Raw genomic sequence first — 26,621 nt, forward strand, 5'->3', positions numbered from 1 at the left:
CAGAAAATTGGGATCTAATTAAAATTAAAAGCTTCTGCACAACAAAGGAAAATATAAGCAAGGTGAAAAGACAGCCTTCTGAATGGGAGAAAATAATAGCAAATGAAGCAACTGACAAACAACTAATCTCAAAAATATACAAGCAACTTCTGCAGCTCAACTCCAGAAAAATAAACGACCCAATCAAAAAATGGGCCAAAGAACTAAATAGACATTTCTCCAAAGAAGACATACGGATGGCTAACAAACACATGAAAAGATGCTCAACATCACTCATTATTAGAGAAATGCAAATCAAAACCACAATGAGGTACCACTTCACACCAGTCAGAATGGCTGCGATCCAAAAATCTGCAAGCAATAAATGCTGGCGAGGGTGTGGAGAAAAGGGAACCCTCCTACACTGTTGGTGGGAATGCAAACTAGTACAGCCACTATGGAAAACAGTGTGGAGATTCCTTAAAAAATTGCAAATAGAACTACCTTATGACCCAGCAATCCCACTTCTGGGCATACACACCGAGGAAACCAGAATTGAAAGAGACACATGTACCCCAATGTTCATCGCAGCGCTGTTTATAATAGCCAGGACATGGAAACAACCTAGATGTCCATCAGCAGATGAATGGATAAGCAAGCTGTGGTACATATACACAATGGAGTATTACTCAGCCGTTAAAAAGAATTCATTTGAATCAGTTCTGATGAGATGGATGAAACTGGAGCAGATTATACAGAGTGAAGTAAGCCAGAAAGAAAAACACCAATACAGTATACTAACACATATATATGGAATTTAGGAAGATGGCAATGACGACCCTGTATGCAAGACAGGGAAAGAGACACAGATGTGTATAACGGACTTTTGGACTTGGAGGGAGAGGGAGAGGGTGGGATGATTTGAGAGAATGACATTCTAACATGTATACTATCATGTGAATTGAATCGCCAGTCTATGTCTGACGCAGGATGCAGCATGCTTGGGGCTGGTTCATGGGGATGACCCAGAAAGATGTTATGGGGAGGGAGGTGGGAGGGGGGTTCATGTTTGGGAATGCATGTAAGAATTAAAGATTTTAAAATTTAAAAAATAAAAAAATAAAAAAAATAAAAAAAAAAAAAAAAAAAAGAAAATTGGATTACAGATTTACTGAGCATGGCCCCACCCATCAGAACAAGACCCAGATTCTCCCTGAGTCATTCACATCAGGAAGCTTCCATAAGCCTCTTATCATTCTCCATCAGAGGGCAGACAGGCTGAAACCACAGTCACAGAAAACTAACCAGTCTGATCACATGGACCACAGCCGTGTCTAACTCAATGAAATTATCAGCCATGCTGTGCAGGGCCACCCAAGACGGATGGATCTTGGTGGAGAGTTCTGACAAAATGTGGTCCACTGGAGAAGGAAGGGAATGGCAAACCATTCAGTGGTTTGAGAACCCCATGGGCAGTATGAAAAACCAAAAAGACAGGACCCTGAAACATGAACTCCCCAGGTCAGTAGGTGACCAATATGCTACTAGAGATTAATGAAGAAATAACTCCGGAAAGAATGAAGGGATGGAGCCAAAGCAAAAACAACACCCAGATGTGGACGAGACTGGTGATGGAAGCAAGGTCTGATGCTGTAAAGAGAAATACTGCATAGGAACCTGGAATGTTAGGTCCATGAATCAAGGCAAATTGGAAGTGGTCAAATAGGAGACGGGACAAGTGAACAACAATATTTTACGAATCAGCGAGATAAAATAGACTGGAATGGGTGAATTTAACTCAGATGACCATTATATCTACTACTGTGGGCAAGAATCCCTTAGAAGAAATGGTGTAGCCATCATAGTCAACAAAAGAGTCTGAATGTGGTACTTGGATGCAATCTCAAAAATGACAGAATGATCTCTGTTTGTTTCCAAGGCAAACCATTCAATAACACAGTAACCCAAGTCTATGCCCCGACCAGTAACGTTGAAGAAGCTGAAGTTGAATGGTTCTATGAAGACCTACAAGGCCTTCTAGAACTAACACCCGAAAAAGACGTCCTTTTCATTATCAGTTCAGTTCAGTCACTCAGTCGTGTCCGACTTTTTGCAACCCCATGAATAGCAGCATGCCAGGCCTCCCTGTTCATCACCATCTCCCGAAGTTCACTTAGATTCACGTCCATCGAGTCCGTGATGCCATCCAGCCATCTCATCCTCTGTCGTCCCCTTCTCCTCCTGCCCCCAATCCCTCCCAGCATCAGAATCTTTTCCAATGAGTCAACTCTTCGCATGAGGTGGCCAAAGTACTGGAGTTTCAGCTTTAATATCATTCCTTCCAAAGAAATCCCAGAGTTGATCTCCTTCAGAATGGACTGGTTGGATCTCCTTGCAGTCCAAGGGACTCTCAAGAGTCTTCTCCAACACCACAGTTCAAAAGCATCAATTCTTCAGCGCTCAGCCTTCTTCACAGTCCAACTCTCACATCCATACATGACAACAAGGGGATGCAAAAGTAGGAAGTCAAGAAACACCTGGAGTAATGGGCAATTTTGGCCTTGGAGTACAGAATGAAGCAGGGCATGGCTAATAGAGTTTTGCCAAGAGAACGCACTGGACATAGCAAACACCCTCTTCCAACTACACAATAGAAGACTCTAATCATGGACATGACCAGATGGTCAATACCAAAATAAGATTGATTATATTCTTTGCAAACAAACATGGAGAAACTCTATGCAGTCAGCAAAACCACAACCAGGAGCTGACTGTGGTTCAGATCATGAACTTCTTATTGTCAAATTCAGACTTAAATTGAAGAAAGTAGGGAAAACCACTAGGTCATTCAGGTATGACCTAAATCAAATCCCTTACGATTATACAGTTGAAGTGAGAAATAGATTTAAGGGACTACATCTGATAGACGGAGTGCCTGATGTACAATGGATTTAGGTTTGTGACATTGTACAGGAGACAGGGAGCAAGACCATCCCCAAGAAAAAGGAAGGCAAAAATACAAAATGGCTGTCTGAGGAGGCCTTACAAATAGCTGTGAAAAGAAGAGAAGTAAAAAGCAAAGGAGAAAAGGAAAGATATACACATCTGAATGCAGAGTTCCAAACAATAGCCAGGAGAGGTAAGAAAGCCTTCCTCACCAATCAATGCAAAGAAATAGAGGAAAATGACAAAATGGGAAACACTAGAGATCTCTTCATGAAAATTAGAGACACCAAAGGAACATTTCATGCAAAGATGGGCTCAATAAAGGACAGAAATGTATGGACCTAACAAAAGCAGAAGATGTTAAGAAGAGGTGGCAAGAATACACAGAAGAACTGCACAAAAAGATCTTCACAACCCAGATAATCACGATGGTGTGATTACTTACCTAGACCCAGACATCCTGGAATGTGAAGTCAAGTGGGCCTTAGGAAGCATCACGATGAACAAAGCTAGTGGAGGTGATAGAATTCCAGTGGAGCTATTTCAAATCCTAAAAGATGATGCTGTGAAAATGCTGCACTCAGCTGTGAAAATGCTGCACTCAATAAGCCAGCAAATTTGGAAAACTCAACAGTGGCCACAGGAGTGGAAAAGATCAGTTTTCATTCCAATCCCAAAGAAAGGCAATGCTGAAGAAAGCTCAAACTACTGCACAATTGTACTCATCTCACACGCTAGTAAAGTAATGCTCAAAATTCTTAAGCTAGGCTTCAGCAATATGTGAACCATGAACTTCCAGATGTTCAAGCTTGTTTTAGAAAAGACAGAAGAACCAGAGATCAAATTGCCAACATCCACTGGATCATGGAAAAAGCAAGCTGCTGCTGCTAAGTCACTTCAGTCGTGTCTGACTGTGCGACCCCACAGACAGCAGCCCACCAGACTCCCCCGTCCCTGGGATTCTCCAGGCAAGAACACTGGAGTGGGTTGCCATTTCCTTCTCCAATGCATGAAAGTGAAAAGTGAAAGTGAAGTCACTCAGTCGTGACCCCACCAGGCTCCTCCATCCATGGGATTTTCCAGGCAAGAGTACTGGAGTGGGGTGCCATTGCCTTCTCCAGGAAAAAGCAAGAGAGTTACAGGAAAACATTTGCTTCTGCTTTATTGACTATGTGAAAGCCTTTGACTGTGTGAATCACAATAAACTGTGGAAAATTCTGAAAGAGATGGGAATACTAGACCCCCTGACCTCCCTCTTGAGAAATCTGTATGCAGATCAGGAAACAGCAGTTAGAACTGGACATGGAACAACAGGCTGGTTCCAAATAGGAAAAGGAGTATGTCAAGGCTGTATATTGTCACCCTTATATGCAGAGTACATCATGAGAAACGCTGGGCTGGATGAAGCACAAGCTGGAATCAAGATGGCCAGGAGAAATATCAATAACCTCAGATATGCAGGTGACACAACCCTTATGGCAGAAAGTGAAGAAGAACTAAAGAGCCTCTTGATGAAAGTGAAAGAGGAGAGTGAAAAAGTTGGCTTAAAGCTCAACATTCAGGAAACGAAGATCATGGCATCTGGTCCCACCACTTCATGGCAAATAGATGGGCAAACATTGGAAACAGTGTCAGACTTTATTTTTGGGGGCTCCATAATCATTGCAGATGGTGCCTGTAGCCATGAAATTTAAAAGACGCTTACTCCTTGGAAGAAAAGTTATGACCAACCAAGACAGCATATTAAAAAGCAGAGACATTACTTTGCCGACTAAGGTCCATCTAGTCAAAGCTATGGTTTTTCCAGTAGTCATGTATGGATGGGAGAGTTGGACCATAAAGAAGGCTGAGCACTGAAAAATTTATGCTTTTGAACTGTGGTATTGGAATAGACTTTTCTTTTTAGATTTTTTTAAATTGGAGGTTAATTACTTTACAATATTGTATTGGTTTTGCCATATATCAACATGAATCCACCACAGGTATACATGTGTTCTCCATCCTGAACACCCCCTACCTCCTCCCTCCCCATACCATCCCTCTGGGTCATCTCAGTGCACCAGCCCCAAGCATCCTGTATCATGCATTGAACCTGGACTGGTGATTCATTTCACATATGATATTATACATGTTCCAGTGCCATTCTCCCAAATCATCCCACCCTCTCCCTCTCCCACAGAGTCCAAAAGACTGTTCTATACATCTGTGTCTCTTTTGCTGTCTCACATACAGGGTTATCATTACCATCTTTCTAAATTCCATATATATGTGTTAGTATACTGTATTGGTGCTTTTCTTTTTGGCTTGCTTCACTCTGTATAATAGGCTCCAGTTTCATCCACCTCATTAGAACTGATTCAAATGTATTCTTTTTAATGGCTGAGAATAGACTCTTAAGAGTCTCTCGGACTGCAATGAAATACAACCAGTCCATCCTATAGGAAATCGGTCCTGATTATTCATTGGAAGGACTGATTTTGAAGCTGAAACTCCAATAATTTGGCTACCTGATGTGAAGAACAACTTAGCAACTGAACTGAACTGAACTGATAAATGGGTGGAAGTGAAAGTCACTCAGTCGTGTCCAACTCTTTAAGGCCCCATGAATTCTATAGTCCAAGGAATTCTCCTAGGCCAGAATACCTGGAGGGTAGCTTTTCCCTTCTTTCCATTCTCCAGGGGATCTTCCCAACACAGGGATCGCACCCAGGTGTCCCGCATTGCAGGCAGATTCTTTACCAGCTGAGCTACATGGTAAACTCAAGAATACTGGAGTGGGTAGCCTATCTCTTCTCCAGTGGATCTTTCTCACCCAGGAATCGAACCGGGGTCTCCTGCATTGCAGGCAGACTCTTTACCAACTGAGCTAATAGGAACATATACATATACCCACACAAGCATATATATTATACAACAGCAACAATTTTAATCATCCACTAGGAAATACTTTTCTTAAACTAAGAGAAAACAAAATAAAGTTTTGGTTTCTTTCCATATGCCTCTAATATTCCTGTGACCCAGAAGGTCCGCTCCTACTCACATCAGGATCATGCTAGTGCTATGTACAGCCACGCTATATACAAGTACGTTCACAAGCCAATGAACGGCGTGTCCTCATGGGTTTCTCAGCTTCTTCTCTGCAGACAAAGCCCATTAACATCTAGTCCCCATTTTTTGGGCATCTGAAACAAGATACATATCTTTATTGGGAGCACAGTTGGTGTCTTCCCTGCTTTGCATCCCCTGGAGTCTGAACACACATCATTTCCACCACAGTCCTTTATATCTTCAGTTTTAGTTCTGTCACATTCAGCTCTGATTAGACTGAAATCAATGCATGTGAGGACAACTATGCACCCATTTCAGTTCAGTTCAGTTCAATTGCTCAGTAGTGTCCTTCTCTTTGTGACCCCATGGACTGCAGCAATCCAAATCTCCCAGTCCATCACCAGCTCCCAGAGTTTACTCAGACTCATGTCCGTTGAGTCAGTGATGCCATCCAACCATCTCATTCTCTTGTCCCCTTCTCTTTCTGCCTTCAATCTTTCCCAGCATTAGGGCGTTTTCCCAATGAGTCAATTCTTCACATCAGGTGGCCAAATTACTGGAGTTTCAGCTTCAACATCAGTCCTTCCAATGAAAATTCAGGACTGATTTCCTTTAGGATTGACTGCTTTGATCTCCTTGCAGTCCAAGGGACTCTCAAGAGTCTTCTCCAACACTACAGTTCAAAAGCATCAATTCTTCTGCACTCAGGTTTCTTTATAGTCCAACTCCCACATCCATATATGACCACTGGAAAAACCACAGTCTTGAATAGATGGACCTTTGTTGGCAAAGTAATGTCTCTGCTTTTTAATATGCTGTCTAGGTTGGTCATAACTTTTCTTCCAAGGAGAAAGCATCTTTCAATTTCATGGCTGCAGTCACCATCTGCAGTGATTTTGGAGCCCCCCAAAATAAAGTCTGCCACTGTTTCCATTGTTTCTCCATCTATTTGCCATGAAGTGATGGGACCAGATGCCATGATCTTAGTTTTCTGAATGTTGAGCCTTGGGCCCACTTTTTCACTCTCCTCTTTCTTTTATCAAGAGACTCTTTAGTTCTTCTTCACTTTCTGCCATAAGGGTGGTGTCATCTGCATATCTGAGGTTTTTGGTATTTCTCCCAGAAATTTTGATTTTAGCTTGTGCTTCCTCCAGCCCATCGTTTCTCATTATGTACTCTGCATATAAGTTAAATATACAGGGTGACAATCAATATACAGCTTTGACATATTCCTTTTCTTATTTTGAACCAGTGTGTTTTTCCATGTCCAGTTCTAGCTATTGCTTCCCGATCTGCATATAGATTTCTCAAGAGGCAGGTCAGGTGGTCCACTGGAGAAGAGAATGGCAAACCACTTCAGTATTCCTGCCTTGAGAACTCCATGAACAGTATGAAAAGCAAAAAGATAGGACACTGAAAGATTAACTCCCTAGGTTGGTAGGTGACCAAAATGCTACTGGAGATTAGTGGAGAAATAACTCCATAAAGAATGAAGGGATGGAGCCAAAGCAAAAACAACACCCAGCTGTGGATGTGACTGGTGATGAAAGCAAGTTCCAATGCTGTAAAGAGCAATATTGCATAGGAACCAGGAATGTTAGGTTCATGAATCAACACAAATTGGAAGTGATCAAACAGGAGATGGTAAGAGTGAACATGGACGTTTTAGCAATCAGCAAACTAGAATGTACTGGAATGGGTGAATTTAACTCAGATGACCATTATATCTACTACTGTGGGCAAGAATCCCTTAGAAGAAATGGATTAGCCATCATTGTCATCAAGAGAGTCTGAAATGAAGTACTTGGATGCAGTCCAAATACGACAGAATGATCTCTGTTCGTTTTCAAGGCAAACCATTCAATATCACAGTAATCCAAGTCCATGCCCCGACATTTAATGCTGAAGAAGGTGAAGTTGAACAGTTCTATGAAGACCTCCAAGACCTTCTAGAATTAGCACCCAAAAAAGATGTCCTTTTCATTATAGGGGACTGGAATGAAAAAGTAGGAAGTCAATGGACCCATCTAACTGTTAGCAAATGAGACTTGCTGATTACGGGAATGTGATGAGTCAGTAATATTTGAGAAAAAGTTGGGCAGATTTTCTTTTCCTCTTTAAATGTTATCTAAAAATCAGCAAAATACAGCAGCAAAAAAAAAAAAATCCTGGATGATTTCCCAGGACTGCTAAATACACACTGCCTCAAGTATGTATTTCTAAGGTCTAAAGAATGGTGTAATTCTGATTCTGCTATTTTTGGTTTGGATTTTACTTATTAATATTTGCTGACATCAGTCAGACTAAGATGACTGCAAATCACCAAATGACTCCAGCAACAGCAGGAACAACAACAAGTGCTGGATTAGGAGTCAGGGAATTGAGATCAGCTTCGTGCTTTGCCATCAATTGTCTGTGTGACATCTGGCCCCATCACTTCCCTCTCTGAGCCTCTCTCTTCTTAGAAGGTGAACTTGAAGATGAGAGAAATTCTTAAAAAATCACTTTTAATATAAATAATTTTATTTATATGGAAAATAATGGTCAAGAAATTTCTTTTAAAAATTAATTACAGGGACTTCCCTAGTGGTCCAGTGGTTAAGACTGTGCATCCAAAGCAAGGGGCACAAGTTCATTCCTTGGTTAGGAAAACTAAGTTCCCACATCTCACAAGCTCCAAAATCACTGCAGATGGTGACTGAAACCATGGAATTAAAAGACACTTGCTCCTTGGTAGAAAAGCTATGACAAAACTAGACAGTATATTAAAAAGCTGAGGCATCACAAAGATCCATCTACTCAAAACTGGCTTTTCCAGTAGTCATGTACGGATGTGAGAGCTGGACAATAAAGAAGGTAAAGCACCAAATAATTGATATTTTTGAACTATGGTGCTGGAAAAGACCCTTGAAAGTATCACAGACAGCAAGGAGATCATACCAGTCAATACTAAAGGAAACCAACCACGAATAATCATTGGAAAAACATGTTGAAGCTGAAGCTCCAATACTTTGGCCACCTGATGCAAAGAGCTGACTTACTGGAAAAGACCCTACTGATGGGAAACACTGAGGATGAGAAGAATAAAGCAACAGAGGATAAGATGGTTGGATGGCATCACTGACTCAATGGACATGAGTTTGAGCAAGCTCCAGTAGTTGGTGATGGACAGGGAAGCCTGGTGTGCTACAGTTCATGGGGTCTCAAAGAGTCAGATACAACTTAGCACATGAACAACAACAAGCCATTGACATGCGATGACATGCTCAGTCACCTCCAACTCCCCACAACCCCATGAACTGCAGCCCACCAGGCTCCTCTGTGGAATTTTCCAGGCAAGAATATTGCAGTGGGTTGCCATTCCTAGGCTGGGTTACCTAGTGGGTTGCATCTTCTTGACCAAGGGGTCGAATCTGCATGTCTTGTGTTTCTTGCACTGGCAGGCAGATTCTTTACCACTGAGCCAACTGGGAAGCCCAACAAGCCATATGCATGGCCAAAAAAAAAAAAAAAAAGGCTTTAACTTTTTTAACTTAAATTCAGCTCTTAGGGGGGATGTATGTTTTTCTTTCCATAGAGAAGAGGTAGATTAAGGCAATTTTTTTCTTACTTAGAAGACTGATAAATCTAGAGTACAGGGTCTCACATCCTGGCCAAAAGAACCAATGTTCTTACTAAAAATCTCTGTTATTCTTCTTGACAAAATGCATTCACTCAGTATATCTATGAAAATGAATTAAACCAATTAGGAAATCAAGTAAAAAATTAGATATTAATGTTTAGTATACTATATTTCAGTATGAGATGGCTATTCAGCCATTCACTTGCCTAATATCTTGTGGTAAAGCTTTAGGAGTAGAGGGAGAAGATAAAATTAATAAACCTTGCCTGTCTAAATCCATTACAGGCTAACATTATCCTTTGCCATTTTCCCAATGACAGAACATACATAGCAGGAGGTAGTTGAATTACCTTCTGCTTCCTGCTGAATCTTTCTTTAAGAATGTGAACCTTTAATCAGAAGTGACATGTTTCTGACCTAATGTTACATATGGGAGGTGTATAGACATATGAAGTCAAGGGTTCCTCCCTCATTCCAAAAGACAAACAGCTATTCTTAGATGGGTCAGAAGAGTAAGAAAGTCAGTCCTTCCATAAGAACTGTCCTAATCTGTATCAGTACATCTCCTGAGCCATTTATTTAAACAATGACACCACAAGATACAACAGCACAAGTTTGAGATTATAAATTGAGTTGGAAAAAGCTTTGCTTGTCTTTAAAATAGTGAGTAAATTTGAAATAGTAGTCCTTCATTTTATAGCAATAACACATATGTCACCTTGTATCAAAACTACAAACCATATCCTATATTGGATAAAGAAATATATCCCAAATGTGTCTTATAATGGTTGAATAGTGATAGTCAGCAGAGCTTTATTGACATGATAATCATTGCTATAGAAAAATTATTCACTGTTAAAGAAAAAAATAAGATCACAAAATTGTATGTATAATATGAATCTGTTTTATGATAAACTACCTATATGCTTTTTATGAGAAAAATATCTGGCAGAGTATGAAGCAAGGTACAGGTATGGTTAACTCTGGGTGGTAGAATTAAGGGTTTGAAATTTGTTTAACAATAATTATGTAACATTGTATAACGGGAAATGGGTATTGTTTTGTTTTTGTTGAACAGTTTTAACAATGTGCTAAAATGCTTAAGATATAATGTTAATGACTTAGCATAAATAATATGCAGTCCAATTGGGATTCAGATTTCAAATTTTAATAAATATATACATTTTTACATTCACAAAAAAATGCCATTAGTGGATAATTCAGTTTTCTTGTATACCTGAATGCAATGATTTTGTTTTTCCTTTCTTAATGAATCAGGAGATTTTTTTTCAAGATGATAACTATGATTGCTAAAGCACATCAGTACCACTTTAAATACTGCTTTACATAAAATAACATGGGAGTCTTAAAGTATATATGTTACAGTTTACAAGATCACACGTATTAAGACTTGAGCTAAAATAAAATATAGAAATAATTCATAGAGAAGAGCCAACACCTATCCTACTCCAACTCTTCCAGAAAATTGCAGAGGAAGGTAAACTTCCAAACTCATTCTATGAGGGCACCATCACCCTTATACCAAAACCTGACAAAGATGCCACACAAAAAAAGAAAACTACAGGCCAATATCACTGATGAACATAGATGCAAAAATCCTCAACAAAATTCTAGCAATCAGAATCCAACAACACATTAAAAAGATCATACACCATGATCAAGTGGGCTTTATCCCAGGGATGCAAGGATTCTTCAATATCCGCAAATCAATCAATGTAATTCACCACATTAACAAATTGAAAAATAAAAGTCATATGATTATCTCAAGAGATACAGAGAAGGCCTTTGACAAAATTCAACATCCATTTATGATAAAAACTCTCCAGAAAGCAGGAATAGAAGGAACATACCTCAACATAATAAAAGCTATATATGACAAACCCACAGCAAACATTATCCTCAATGGGGAAAAATTAAAAGCATTTCCCCTAAAGTCAGGAACAAGACAAGGGTGCCCACTTTCACCACTACTATTCAACATAGTTCTGGAAGTTTTGGCCACAGCAATCAGAGCAGAAAAACAAATAAAAGGAATCCAAATTGGAAAAGAAGAAGTAAAGCTCTCACTGTTTGCAGATGACATGATCCTCTACATAGAAAACCCTAAAGACTCCACCAGAAAATTACTAGAGCTAATCAATGAATATAGTAAAGTTGTAGGATATAAAATCAACACACAGAAATCCCCTGCATTCCTATAAACTAATAATGAGAAAGTAGAAAAAGAAATGAAGGAAACAATTCCATTCACCATTGCAATGAAAAGAATAAAATACTCAGGAATATACCTACCTAAAGAAACTAAAGACCTATATGTAGAAAATTATAAAACACTGATGAAAGAAATCAAAGAGGACACTAATAGATGGAGAAATATACCATGTTCATGGATCAGAAGAAACAATATAGTGAAAATGAGTACACTACCCAAAGCAATCTACAGATTCAGTGCAGTCCCTATCAAGCTACCAAAGGTATTTTTTCACAGAGCTAGAACAAATAATTTCACAATTTGTATGGAAATACAAAAGCCTCGAATAGCCAAAGCAATCTTGAGAAAGAAGAATGGAACTGGAGGAATCAACCTCCCTGACTTCAGGCTCTACGACAAAGCCACAGTCATCAAGACAGTATGGTACTGGCACAAAGACAAAAATATAGATCAATGGAACAAAACAGAAAGCCCAGAGATAAATCCACACACCTACGGACACCTTATCTTTGACAAAGGAGGCAAGAATATGCAATGGAGTAAAGACAATCTCTTTAACAAGTGGTGCTGGGAAAACTGGTCAACCACTTATAAAAGAATGAAACTAGATCACTTTCTAACACCACACACAAAAATAAACTCAAAATGGATTAAAGATCTAAACGTAAGACCAGAAACTATAAAACTCCAAGAAGAGAACATAGGCAAAACACTCTCTGACATAAATCACAGCAGGATCCTCTACGATACACCTCCCAGAATACTGGAAATAAAAGCAAAAATAAACAAATGGGATCTAATTAAAATTAAAAGCTTCGGCACAACAAAGGAAACTATAAGCAAGGTGAAAAGACAGCTTTCTGAATGGGAGAAAATAATAGCAAAAGAAGCAACTGACAAACAACTAATCTCAAAAATATGCAAGCAACTCCTGCTGCTCAATTCCAGAAAAATAAACGACTCAATCAAAAAATGGGCCAAAGAACTAAATAGACATTTCTCCAAAGAAGACATACGGATGGCTAACAAACACATGAAAAGATGCTCAACATCACTCATTATCAGAGAAACGCAAATCAAAACCACAATGAGGTACCATTTCACACCAGTCAGAATGGCAGCGATATGAAAGCCTACAAGCAATAAATGCTGGAGAGGGTGTGGAGAAAAGAGAACCCTCTTATACTGTGGTGGGAATGCAAACTAGTACAGCCACTATGGAGAACAGTGTGGAGATTCCTTAGAAAACTAGAAATAGAACTGCCTTATGACCCAGCAATCCCACTGCTGGGCATATACACCATGGAAACCAGAATTGAAAGAGACACGTGTACCCCAATGTTCATCGCAGTACTGTTTATAATAGCCAGGACATGGAAGCAACCTAGATGTCCATCAGCAGATGAATGGATAAGAAAGCTGTGGTACATATACACAATGGAGTATTACTCAGCCATTAAAAAGAATACATTTGAATCAGTTGTAATGAGGTGGATGAAACTGGAGCCGATTATACAGAGTGAAGTAAGCCAGAAAGAAAAACACCAATACAGGATACTAACACATATATATGGAATTTAGAAAGATGGTAATGGTAACCCTCTATGCAAGACAGCAAAAGAGACACAGATGTATAGAATGGACTTTTAGACTCTGTGGGAGAGGGAGAGGGTGGGATGATTTGGGAGAATGGCATTGAAACATGTATACTATCACGTAAGAAATGAATCGCCAGTCTATGTTCGATGCAGGACACAGGATGCTTGGGGCTAGTACACGGGGATGATCCAGAGAGATGATATGGCGTGGGAGGTGGGAGGGGGTTCAGGATTGGGAACTCATGTACACCCGTGACTGATTCATGTCAATGTATGGCAAAACAAATACAGTATTTTAAAGCAAAATAAAGTAAAAATTAAAATTAAAAAAAAATTTAAGGGGATTAAACACTTCAATTTAAAGCAACAAAATAAAAGTAGCAAAATCCTCATTAAAAAAAAAAGAAGTAATTTAAAGGAATAATTATAAGAACCACTAAATAAGCCTGGCATGCTGCAGTCTATAGGGGTGGCAAAGAGTTGGACATGACTGAGCAACTGAACTAAAATGTAAGATTAGAATGCAGATCTCCTGATTCTCTGATCAGAGTAATTATTCAATAGATTTCTGAAATCTAGTAAATGACTTCTATTTTAAATAAATATTAAGTTTGTGCAAAAGTAATTTCAATTTTGCACTGTTGAACTTTGCCATTTCATACTAGAATACAATATTAAATGAATGTGATTATGTTATACACCATTTTAATGCGCATTTCATGCTTTATGTTTTTTGGTAGTAAATCATTATTTGCTATTTACAAGTATTTTAGACTATGGAAATTATGCTAGATGAAAAGCAAATTTGAGATATTTTCTTACCCAGGTTCATAATGGGTCATAAGGCAATGGAGACAACTCTCAGTATCAACAAGCATTTGGCCCAGGAACTGCTAATGAACACACAGTGCAGTCAAGAACTTTGCAAAGGAGACCAGAACATTGAAGATGAGAAGCACAGTGACTGGCCATCGGAAGTTGACAATGACCAACTGAGAGTATCTTCGATGCTGATTCTCTTACAACTACACAGGAAGTTACCCAAGAACTCAACATTAACCATTCTAGAGTTATTAGACATTTGAAGCAAACTGGAAAGGTAAAAATGCTTGATAAGAGGGTACATCATGAGCTGATCTCAAGTCAAAATTTGTTGGTTTGAAGTGTCATCTTCTCTTATTTTATGCAACAACAGTGAGCCACTTCTCGATCTGATTATGATGTGTAATAAAAAGGAGATTTTATATGACAACCAGCAATGACCAGCTTAGTGGTTGGCCCAAGAAGAAGCTCCAAAGCATTTCCCACAGCCAAAATAGCACGAAAAAAGGATCATGGACACTGTTTGGTGGTCTGCTGCCCGCCTGATCCACTACAGCTTTCTGAATTCCTGTGAAACCATTACATCTGAGACGTATGCTCAGCACATCAATGAGATGCACCAAAAGCTGCAACACCTGCAGCCAGTATCAGTCAACAGAAAGGGTCCTATTCCTTTCCACAACAATGCCTGACCGCATGTCATTCAAAAGTTGAACAAACTGGGTTACAAAGTTTTGCCTCATCTGCCATATTCGCCTAACTTCTAGTCAACTGACTACCACTTCTTCAGGCATCTCAACAATATTTTTCAGGGAAAATACTTCCATATCCAACAGGAGGCATAAAATGCTTTCCAACAGTTCAACAAATCCTGAAACATGGATCTTTATGTTACAGGAATAAACAAACTTATTTCTCATCGGCAAAAAAGTGTTGATTGTAATGATTCCTATTTTGATTAATAAAGATGTGTTTAAGCCTAGTTATAATGACTTAAAATTCAGGGTCCAGAATCATAATTACTTTTGCATCAACCTGGTAACAATCTGCTGCTGCTGCTGCTAAGTCGCTTCAGTCCCATAGACGGCAGCCCACCAGGCTCCCTCGTCCCTGGGATTCTCCAGGCAAGAACACTGGAGTGGGTTGCCATTTCCTTCTCCAATGCATGAAAGTGAAAAGTGAAAGTGAAAGTGAAAAGTAAAATTGAAGTCGCTCAGTCGTGTCCAATTCTTAGCGACCCCATGGAGTGCAGCCTACCAGGCTCCTCCACCCATGGGATTTTCCAGGCAAGAGTACTGGAGTGGGTTGCCACTGCCTTCTCTGTAACAGTCTAAATTACACCTATGTAACATTCTTTATGAAGTAATGTCAACACCAGATTAATCTGATTTTCACTTGCTTTAGTTGCACTCATCAGCAGAAATTCTGTATTTTCTATGCCATTTTTCCTTGAAGTGTTCTGAAAATAATTTGATTGGACAAATTTTATCTTGGAATTAAATATAATTAATCAATTTGAAATATTTGCTTTATAAATTGCTAGGAATTCTTCTTCCTAGACAGTGAAAAGTCTGTTGTCACCACTTCTACAGCTGGGCTAATCCCAAGAAAATATTTTTACCTCCAGCCATATCTCTTAAAGAAATATATAAATAGTATCATAAAAGAAAGGAGGTATTTTATCTTATGATCACACTGGCATAACTGAGTTACCAACTAGCCAAGAGTGAAGGTAGGAATCTTTATTTAAGGATATTGTTACTCTTTAGTTATAAACTATAAACTCAGACTTAAAAAATAACATTACTCATCACTTTTGTTAATTATTTCTGCAGATCTTTCAATAAGGTTTAAAAAGCAGATGCTTGATAAGACATGATGAAAATAAAAAGAAAGGCCTGGTTTAAGAGAAAATATACAATGCTTGATCACATGAAAATTAGAGGGCATGCCACAAACGAGACAGTGGGTCTGTGGCTACAGGACACTTTTTAAAGGCTGTCACGGCAACTTGGGTCTCAAACCAGGCACCTACCCTCCTTTTTCTTCATCTCAGGCTGCCAAAGCAATGGCTGGAGATAATTGGCTCCACTGTAGTTTTGTGATCTCAAAATGGTTTGACAATCCTCTTAGTATTTTAGTAGTTCCCTTTTTCATATTAGACATATCTGACCTGGACCTTTCCCATCTCTTCAACTGACTTCCTCATTTCTGCTCCTCTTGTTCTTTTTGTTCAAGACAAAGGAGTGTCTTCAAAGAATCATGGAAAGATACCTGGGGTAAAATTCTACAATATAAAACTACTACCTTGATAGCTAAAGCTTTCTCTGTTCTAGCCTTCTGTTTATTTATCAAATATCCCCAGCATTCATTTCTTTATCGAATATTAAGTAACATGGCATACTTATTATCTACAAATTACTCTGCTACTCCAAATATTTAATTTCACTTTCCAGACTGATGTCAGAATATCAATTTTTTTTCTATTTATTAATCTCATTTGATTCAGAAGATGACTGGGTTATTAAAATGACATTATTGATCCCCCTACCTTTTTTATTTATGAGGAAATTAAAACCTGAAGAAGATGCTTAAGGCTAAATAAGAGGTCAAAGACAAAAGCCCAAGCTAAAACACAAGTTCTATTGCCATAATACTTTGTTAAGGAAATTGGCTGCACTGAGCAATTGTGTCTGTGCACAGCATCAGAACTCTGTACTTCTAAAATGATAATCAACCTGAAGAGTAACGGAATGACAGAGTAAGCTGCTCATCCATTCTTTTGGCAATGGGGAAACAAAAACCCAATCAGAATAAAAACATGTTAATGCCCAACCTACAACAACAGCAATAACAACAACAATCAGGGTTTTCTCGGGGACTCAGACAGTAAACAATCTGCCTGCAATGTAGAAGACCTGGGTTTGATCCCTGGATCAGGAAGATCACAGCCTGGTTGTCTGGAATCAAGGACCCTACCCACTGAGTACACATCCTCTACGATGAGATGACCTTGTTTTCACACACAGCTACTAAAAGTACACGTCACATATAGGTAATTCTCTACCTCTAAGAGATGAGAAATAACATTCTCTGGCTGCAGACTTCTAAATATTGAGTGCTATTTCCTAGATAATAGAACCAGAGATGCCAAGGCCATTTTTCTTTTCCAAATTTTATCACGAAAAATTTCAAACCTGAAGACAAGGTGAAAGAACAGCATGACAAACACCTATATGAAGGTGAAAGTGAAAGTTGTTCAGTTGTGTCTGACTCTCTGCAACCCCGATGGACAATACAGTCCATCGAATTCTCCAGACCAGAATACTAGAGTGGGTAGCCTTTCCCTTCTTCAGGGGGTCTTCCCAACCCAGGAATTGAACCCAGGTCTCCCACATTGCAGGTGGATTCTTAACCAGCTGAACCACCAGAGAAGCCCAAACACCTGTATACTCACCATGAAATTAAAGAAATATTATTATTCTTCATACTATATTATCTTAAATATGTTTTAACACCTAAAAATTTCACTAAGGAAACTTTACAAGAGGCATACTCAGATCCTCTGAATGACTTCAATGACTTCTCCTCTAGCCCCCTCACCCCTGCCAATCTTTGTACATCTCAACAGAAGAAACACTTAAATCCTTAAAGGATTTTGCCTTGAACATGCATGACATTCAGCCCAGAGGATTTGTTCTACCCAATTTCTTCATCACTGCCTTGATATTTAAAGCCTTCATTGTACCAGTTTTCTATATCTAGGTCTTCAAGGTTGCCTTTCAGCTCTCCTTATCCCAACTGATGAACCTTGCCTTTATCAGTTTCTTTGCAATGATCTTTTCTGTGCCCCATCATTATACACACCAAAAATCATACCTTTGTAAACTGGGATTGGTGTGAATCTCAGAACCTAAAAGTGAACCTTCCACAGATGACTCAGGACTATAGTTCTTTAGGGACTTATTCTATCAATCAGAACAATGTCTGTATCTGTGGATCAATGCAAGGCATTCCCATCTCACTATTCTTTACCTTCCTTTTTTTCCTTTGCATGCTCTCGGGTGATTTCTACTATTCTTTACTTCCACTTGCAAGTACCTAAGGAGTAGGACAGAATGATAATAAAGAGCAAGATCTTTGTATTCAAACAATTATGCTTTCCTGGGCAGTAGCTATGTAACTTGGTATACAAGTTCCAGAGCTTCTTCATGTAAGAAGGAAAAACCAATCAATCAACAAACCAACAGTGCCCACTCTGTAGGAATTAAAGTTGACATTAAATGAAATTATATAAGGAATGTTCTGGCACAGTGCCAAGTACAGACTAAATCCTTTACTGAGTACTAACTACGAATATTAATATTATTACTATTCTAAATGCTGTTGGAAGACAGTCACTACTGAACATAGATACGAGTTAAATTGTTAGCAAACTAAGAACTGAGGTCAGGGTGCAGAATGACTGAGGTCAGGGGGTAGGTAAATAGCAGGAGGAATTAAGCAGGTCTTAATCAACCCACCAGTAGTGATTTTAATTGAGTTCCTCTCACTTATTTATTGAAAAAATTAAAACCTCTGCTGTTAAAAAGGGATATCCAGCCTGCATCAAATTTCAGCCATGAAATAAATTGTTCTATCAGCTAAAAACTGGAAAGAGATATATACAAATTTCCTGAAAAACCTCTTACCAATTTCATATTCAGAAGTAACTATACCATTGATAGAACAATCACAATCCATGAGCCTTCAAGTAGAAATGTTAATTGTATGGACACCGGATGTGTTCAGGAACTCGCGTATGTTGACAGTCCTTGTTGGAAGCAGGGCTGAGAGAGTGATGATTTTCAGTAATGGTATCCAGTTGGTCTTGATAAGAATGAATAGCAACCACCGTTTTTGTCTGATTATTGGCTTAATGCCTTAAAAGAGCCGTATTTATCACCTGTGCTGGCCCCCTCTTTTCCCTCTCAATTGTACAGACATTCTGACTGCTGATTTTCCCCACCCATTCAACTTTGAATATGTGCATTTAGAATTCACTGACAATCTTCATTTACTTTATTTATAGTGTAGGTGCTTTGCCAATGCTGGGTATAACAGAGAACATAACTGGTTCTCTGTTCTAAATGTGGGTATCATCAGGAAAAACGAAGAGGGCAAGATTATTTCTACATGATTGCTGTGAAGATCTGCTGGGCAAATGCATCCAGCACTGGGTCAAATGCTTTGCCAAAACTTGCCGCTCCCTGCTGAATTAGTAACTTATTTCTGTGCCTCTCTCTGCCTTCTTCAGGATTCTCACTTCTCTCTGTCTGTAACTCTTAAAACATGTGAATTACAACCTCCACTGCCCATGTGGTCACCATTTTATTAAGGTCTTTGTGGTGCCTTATGTTTGTAATGGATTCCACAATATATATGCTAAGACAATTATTTCCATAAATCCACTCAAATGCCACCACTTTGGTGGAGTCTGCAGATACTGCCAGTTAACTTGTTTTATTTTTCTTCTGTTTTCCTTTTTCCATAAGGCTTGTATGTGAGCAGTGCCTGTATCCAATCCATCTCTTTACTTTCAATGGCTGATGGAGTACAAACATGTTCTCTCTTTGCTTCCCTCTCTCCCTCCCTTGATAAACAAATACTATTCTCTCTACAAACAGGATAAACAAAGAAGCTGGCTTATAAGGATCTGAGACAATGAACCAATTAGGACACTGAATACAGCAGATAATGAAAATGAGATGTAACAGATAGGAACAATGCCAGAGTGAGAGGCATCCTAGGCTAACAGTTATGAGCTCTGGCTCTGAACTTAGAACAGGACTGGGATCCCATTTTCACTGTTTACTTCTCTGTGATATTAGACAAGCTATACCAGCCTTCATTTGAAATAAAGACTGTAACAGTTTTAACTTATGAGGTTGTTGCATGTCATCATAACTGTAATAACAGATGGAGTGTACTAACTAATGTCTGACCCCTGACAAGTTTGTTCAATAAATGAATAACAATATTGTTATTATCATCACCATTATGATAAAGTCATCAAGTGTTCATGTAAAACAGAATATATCAGACACATTGAACATTATAAAATGTTGTTTTTTTCCCTAATGATGCACAGGAATTCTTTACCCTGAGATGTTTTCAGAGTAAGACAGATAACTTTTTTCTTCATCATTTTCCAGGAAAATAAACTTTTTATAGATGAAACTAATATTTCACAACTTATCCACCAAAGAGAGCAGAGCATCACAATCCTTTTCTGCTATAAAAGTGCATTTAATAGTGTTAATTCACTATTAATAAACATGAGATGATGGCTTTATTTATTTGCAAGTCTGATTACTCCTTGGAGGTGAGAGGACACAGAAAGCCTTCGTGTCCTTGGAAGGCCAGACTCAGTTCTGGCCTTCTCAGTTCTCTTCCATAAATCCGTTAAAATGCCACCACTTTGGTGGAGTCTGCAGATACTGCCAGTTAACTTGTTTTATTTTTCCTCACAGAGCTCAGGAACAATTCAGGAAACAGAGCATCTGCCACTTTCAAACAAGCATTGGGCATTCAGAACTTTTTTCCACTTTAAAGAAACCCCATGTGCAAGCTATTTTAATATTGCTTATCCCTACCTCTTAAAGAAAGCAGCTTTAGGATCAGCAGCTGATATTGGAAGATAATTCAGAAAAAAACTTAGGCTTAGCTGGGGATAAGTCCCTTTGTAAACATGCTACCCTAAGCTCTCAGATGTCTATTGAATAGGAGGTTTAACTGCTTATCAGCAGAATTAAGGGAGGACTCAGGAAAATAGCACAATATTTCCCTTCAATAAAGAACAGAAAGCATTGTGCTCAGGAAAAGTTCAATATTGAAACAGTCACTACAGACCTGAGGCCATAAAGGACTGTCCCATCTGGATGCAGGCGGATCATACGGTTCTTGACGGTCACTCCATGCACAAATGACTTCTTATCGTTCAGGAAGTAGGTATCAGGCACCCAGAGTTGGTCTGCCACTCTATTGTCCAGAGTCAAGTTTAAAGGTATTACGTTATAGGACAGCCTCTTATCTCTCCAAGCTTGCTGAAAGTACATTGTCAAGGTATAATCCTGTGAAATTGAGAAGATAAAAAAAAATAATAAATTGGTTATTTTGTACCTAAATGGAATTGGGAGATAAGGAAACACCTGAGTATTCACAAGAAAATATATCCAACCAAATACTATAAACATATACTCTTTACAAATTCAGTTTAGTTCAGTCACTCAGTCATGTCTCAATCTGCGACCTCATGGACTGCAGCCCGCCATGCTTCCCTGCCCATCATCAACTCACAGAGCTTGCTCAAACTCGTGTCAAATTCACATATTGGCAAATATTAATTTACTAAATCCATTCCAACTCAGTCCATACTATGCGATGGGCACCACAGTAAGTACAAAAGTGAAGAGAGCATATCCTTTTGAAATTTGCTATATGTTACTCAGGAAGAGAGCTTCCCTTATGGCTTAGCTGGTAAAGGATCTGCCTGCAATGAGGGAGACCTGGGTTTGATCCCTGGGTTGGGAAGGTCCTCTAGAGAAAGAAAAGGCTGTCCACTCCAGTATTCTGGTCTGGAGAAGTCTATACAGTCCATTGGGTTGCAAAGAGTCAGACTGACCGAGTGACTTTCACTCACTCAGGAAGAGAGATGGTAAGGAATAATTATTTAGTAAGTAATTTGTCTTTCTAAAAACGGGTACTCAGGATTTTGATTTTGATTTGCTTTTGGTGGGAAATAAATACAATTGCAAAAATGGTCAATTAATTACAGTAGTAATTGTAAGAGTTTATATGAAAATCTGTATCTGTCTAATCAAGGTGTGCTTCCTACTGGAGGTGTCAGTTATATTGAAACTTATCGCATATAGCTTCCTACCTATCTAAACAATATAAGTTCAGTTAGTATTTCATTAGAATTTTAGAAATTCTGGATCATCAGATAAGTCTCCTTACTTTGGAGAAACAGTGGTTGTTATAAATTGAGCACTGGTCTTAGAGTCCCAGTCTCCAACATTTCCTAACTATTTCTAGGACGCAAATTTACATAACTTCTTTTTACTTCATTTCCATTAACTATAAATGGGGCTTTTAATACATCCTTGATCTATCAAAAGATTATTATGACAATTAAATGTGTAACTCAAATGTAATCTGTGAACTACAGAAAGCTATATATTATGAATAAAGCACTTACATACATCTTGCGACATGTTTTCTCCCTTAGAGGCCCATGGCTACAATGTAATTGCTCTCTCACCCTCATTTGAATGACTAAATGAAGGACTAAGTATTCTTTTGAAAAGGATAATTACCATTCTATTTTAAAATCAGTTCACAATGCCCTACTTGAGGGCTTAAAAAAAACAAAACTGGAATCCAGTATTAATCATCTCTACAACCTCAAAGCCAGCACAGTCCTAGGGCACAAATAATGAATGAATGAACGAATGTTCAATAAACTTAAGTCTACTGGATTTCTGCACATACCTGATTACTCTTGTGGATAAAATACACACTTCAATCTCTGTGAAGTCCCTGAGTTTCTCCAACCCTTGCTGAGATTTCTACATGCTAATATGGCTATGGAATTTTAAAATATGACTTACAAGATATTACCTGATAAAAGCATTAAACAGTTTCATAGGAAAAGTATAATCCTCTGGCAAAAAATTTAAATATTTCTCCTGCTTTCACAAACATAAATTTTTATCTCATTTAGAAGTCAGTGTGGAGCTGACTTCTGAATGAGAAGTACAAAATCAAATAAATATTCTAATAGAAGAATATTAATATCATAAAGGGAGTCGGGCAAGACTGAATGACTAACACCTCTACACAAAAGATATGCCACCAACTCAATGGACATGAATTTGAGCAAACTCTGGGAGATAGTGAGGGACAGAGAAGCCTGGCATGCTGCAGTCCATGGTATCACAGAGTCAGACACGACCTAGCGACTGAACGACAACAAAAGTATATTAAATAAATGTAGGTGAAATTTTCTTGAGCGTGTTACTTTAGTCAGTGCTTTGAACTGTTTCATCAGACTCTAATTCTTAATAAAGAATTAGTCTGAGGATCTCTAGCATAGCATCTTGATTTATAATAAAAGCAAAGTTGAAGGTATGAATTATATAACTAGAGAAGAGAAAATGGATCAGACACATTTTTATACATCTCTGTGTAACAAATGGCCTAAAAACTTGGCCATAAATAAAACAAACAATTTATAGCGTGCTCGAGAGAACACACTTAGTGATTTCTAATTCTTAGACATAAAATGGAAAATTTTATTATTATCTCTATTACAAGATATAGCTACATAAGCCCTCTAAAGATTTAGGGGAGATAACACAGTTTGGAAGGTGCTGGGGTTTATCAGTCAGCTGAGATGTGTTAGGACAAAGGAAATTGTATTTTCTTTGCGGCTAAATAAATGGTGATATTGTGAGATCTTGAGTCATATGCTAACTCCTGTTATTTGTCAGCAAGGCAGTGTCTGCTAAGAAATGCTCCCAGACAGACCCTGGTGATTCTGCTAACTGTCACATCAATTTTCATTTCTTTTAGTTTTAAATGACACATCAAGACACTCAAGAAAAGAAGTTCCTGAATCAAAATAAATGCTATTGGACATAGAAAGAAGGAAAGGTTCTATGTTCTACCCTTTCTCTCCTGGGTCTTCATGCCCCCAGAATGAATGCTCTGAGCTTTTATGTAGAAAACATATTCTTTACACCTGGAGAAGACTCTTGAGAGTCCCTTGGACTGCAAGGAGATCCAACCAGTCCATTCTGAAGGAGATCAGCCCTTGGATTTCTTTGGAAGGACAGATGCTAAAGCTGAAACTCCAGTACTTTGGCCACCTCATGGAAAGAGCTGACTCATTGGAAAAGACTCTGATGCTGGGAGGGATTGGGGGCAGGAGGAGAAGGGGACAACAGAGGATGAGATGGCTGGATGGCATCACTGACTCGATGGACATGAGTCTGAGTGAACTCCGGGAGTTGGTGATGGACAGGGAGGCCTGGCGTGCTGTGATTCCTGGGGTTGCAAAGAGTTGGACACGACTGAGCGACTGAACTGAACTGAACAAGCCTACTTTCAGGAAGTTGTTCAGAGTTGGTTTATTCAAAAAGAAAAAAAAAAAAAAAGTAAATCACTTCTGGGTGCTCCACAGTCCATGGTATCACCATGCAAGAAGGACTCAGATAATCATAATCAAAACTAAAACCAATGAACTTTCAATGCCAAACAAAATGGAGTATGCCTACTACAGGCTGTCTTTCCCACTAATCACAACTAATCATCCTGGAAAGAATTAAAAAGCTACTACCTAACGACGGTGCAAAGTAAAATCTAGTAGGCAGACTGGCAGAAAATCAAAATGTGAAGAAAACCTATTACAATGGTGAGTTTCTTATTTGTTTTTTCTTCCTTTCATCTTCTTAAAGTAATACACACTCACACAAACATAGCCAAAGTATTAATAAATGGAGAGATACACCAAGTTCCTGGATTTTAAGAAATGAGCATTGTTAAGATGTCAACTCTTCTCAAATTGCTCCATAGATAAAATTTAATCTCAATTAATATTTGAGTAGGATTTCTGTAGATATACTGATTCTAAAATTTATATGGCAAGCACAGGAATGAGAATAAACAAAACAATTTCAAAGGAAAAGAATAAAATTGGAGGATTCACACTATCTGATTTCTAGACTTACTAGGAAACCACATTAAGACAGTATGACAGTGGAGTAATGATAGAAACACAGATCAATAAAACACTAGAATCTATAAATAAACACATAAATATACTCAAAGATTTCTGAAGAAGGTAAAATGGTAGTAGATTTGAGAAAGCATAAAATTTTCAGCAAATAATGAGAATCAACTGCAGCATGCAAATGAAAATAAATAATTAAATAAGCAAATAAATAAGGAAACAAGTAAGCAAGGGCTTCCCTGGTGGCTCAGACCGTAAAGCGTCTGCCTGCAATGCTGGAGACCTGGGTTCGATTCATGGGTCGGGAAGATCCCCTTGAGAAGGAAATGGCAATCCACTCCAGCACTCTTGCCTGGAAAATCCCATGGACGGCAGAGCCTGATAGGCTACAGTCCATGGGGTTGTAAAGAGTCGGACACGACTGAGCGACTTCACTTCACTTCAAGCAAGACAGCTGTCTTAAGATCTTGCTTTTGAGTATGAGACCCACAAATTCACTGTCTCATATGTGAAATTTGTAAATGTGACATTCCCACATCCCAAAGGTAGGTGGTCTCCAAACTTTAAAACTAAGTAATTATGTTAAACAAGGCTCTCAAAATAAAACAAAAGCACAACTGACCATTTCAATTGCTGCTGATGATTCAGAGCAACTAAAACTGCAATGGCAGGTGGGAAAACAAATAGTCAACCACCTGGAAAACAACTGGACAATTTCTTATAACGTTAATAGACATTTGCCATACAAGGCAGCAAACCCACTCCTGAGCACATGTCGAAGGCAGCTCCTGATACATGCAACATCATCACTGGTTTTCAAAGAAGGTTAAGTCAAAGAAGCAAGATTTAAAAAAAACATACATGATATATGATTCCATTCATATGACATTTTGGAAAAACTTAGGGACAAAGAATAGACGAGAGCTTATCTGGGATTTGAGGTGGAGGAGAGCGTGACCACAACAGGACAGAATGAAGGAATGGTCTGGGGTAGCAGAACTGCTCTGCATCTTAACTGCAGTGGCGGTTACACAACTAGATGAGTTAACTCATAGAATGATAAACCAAAATGAGTGCACCTTCTGTATGTAAATTTAAAAAATAAAATTTAAAACTGCTCAAGTAAAAACAAACAAACAAGCCCATGATCTCTAAGACAAGACACGCTCAGCTTCTTACTCAGGTATTCTCATGTCCCTCTGTTGTAACCCTGGTTGAGGTGAAGGAGTCTCTGTTTCCAACTCAAAAGAAGAAAGTCAAGCTAATTAACTTAGAAATTGGGGGAAAAAAGAGCTGCTCTGACATCTGGAGACAACAGAGCCATGCTACAAAATAATTCACCTAACGCATACCAGGTAACAGGATACCTCATCAGCCTTCCACTAAGCGGTTACAGATTCAGTTCCCCATGTGTACAATGAGACAACTGAACTAGGAAATTTTCAAGTCCATCTCTAGTAATAATATAATTCCATTTTAAGATATGCTTTGTCACACTTGTATTCAAATGCTTTTGCCTTTCAAAGTCTCCTAAATATCTAAAATTCTTGTATAATTAATTCTTGCTATTTTTGTAATCCATTTCTAATACCAAGATTC

At 38.6% G+C, this 26,621-nt stretch overlaps 1 protein-coding gene across 2 annotated transcripts in view; it reads right to left on the reverse strand.

Annotated features, from left to right (window-relative positions):
• GABRB2 (gamma-aminobutyric acid type A receptor subunit beta2) overlaps nucleotides 1-26,621 on the reverse strand; it is a 309,255-nt gene that overhangs the window by 175,965 nt on the left and 106,669 nt on the right. For both annotated transcript variants that reach the window (XM_027969181.2, NM_001267876.1), the window contains 1 exon segment: nucleotides 21,140-21,360. In XM_027969181.2, coding sequence (XP_027824982.1) covers nucleotides 21,140-21,360 — 221 coding nt within the window.

This window comes from Ovis aries, chromosome 5 (assembly GCF_016772045.2).
Source record: "Ovis aries strain OAR_USU_Benz2616 breed Rambouillet chromosome 5, ARS-UI_Ramb_v3.0, whole genome shotgun sequence".
NCBI lineage: Eukaryota > Metazoa > Chordata > Mammalia > Artiodactyla > Bovidae > Ovis > Ovis aries.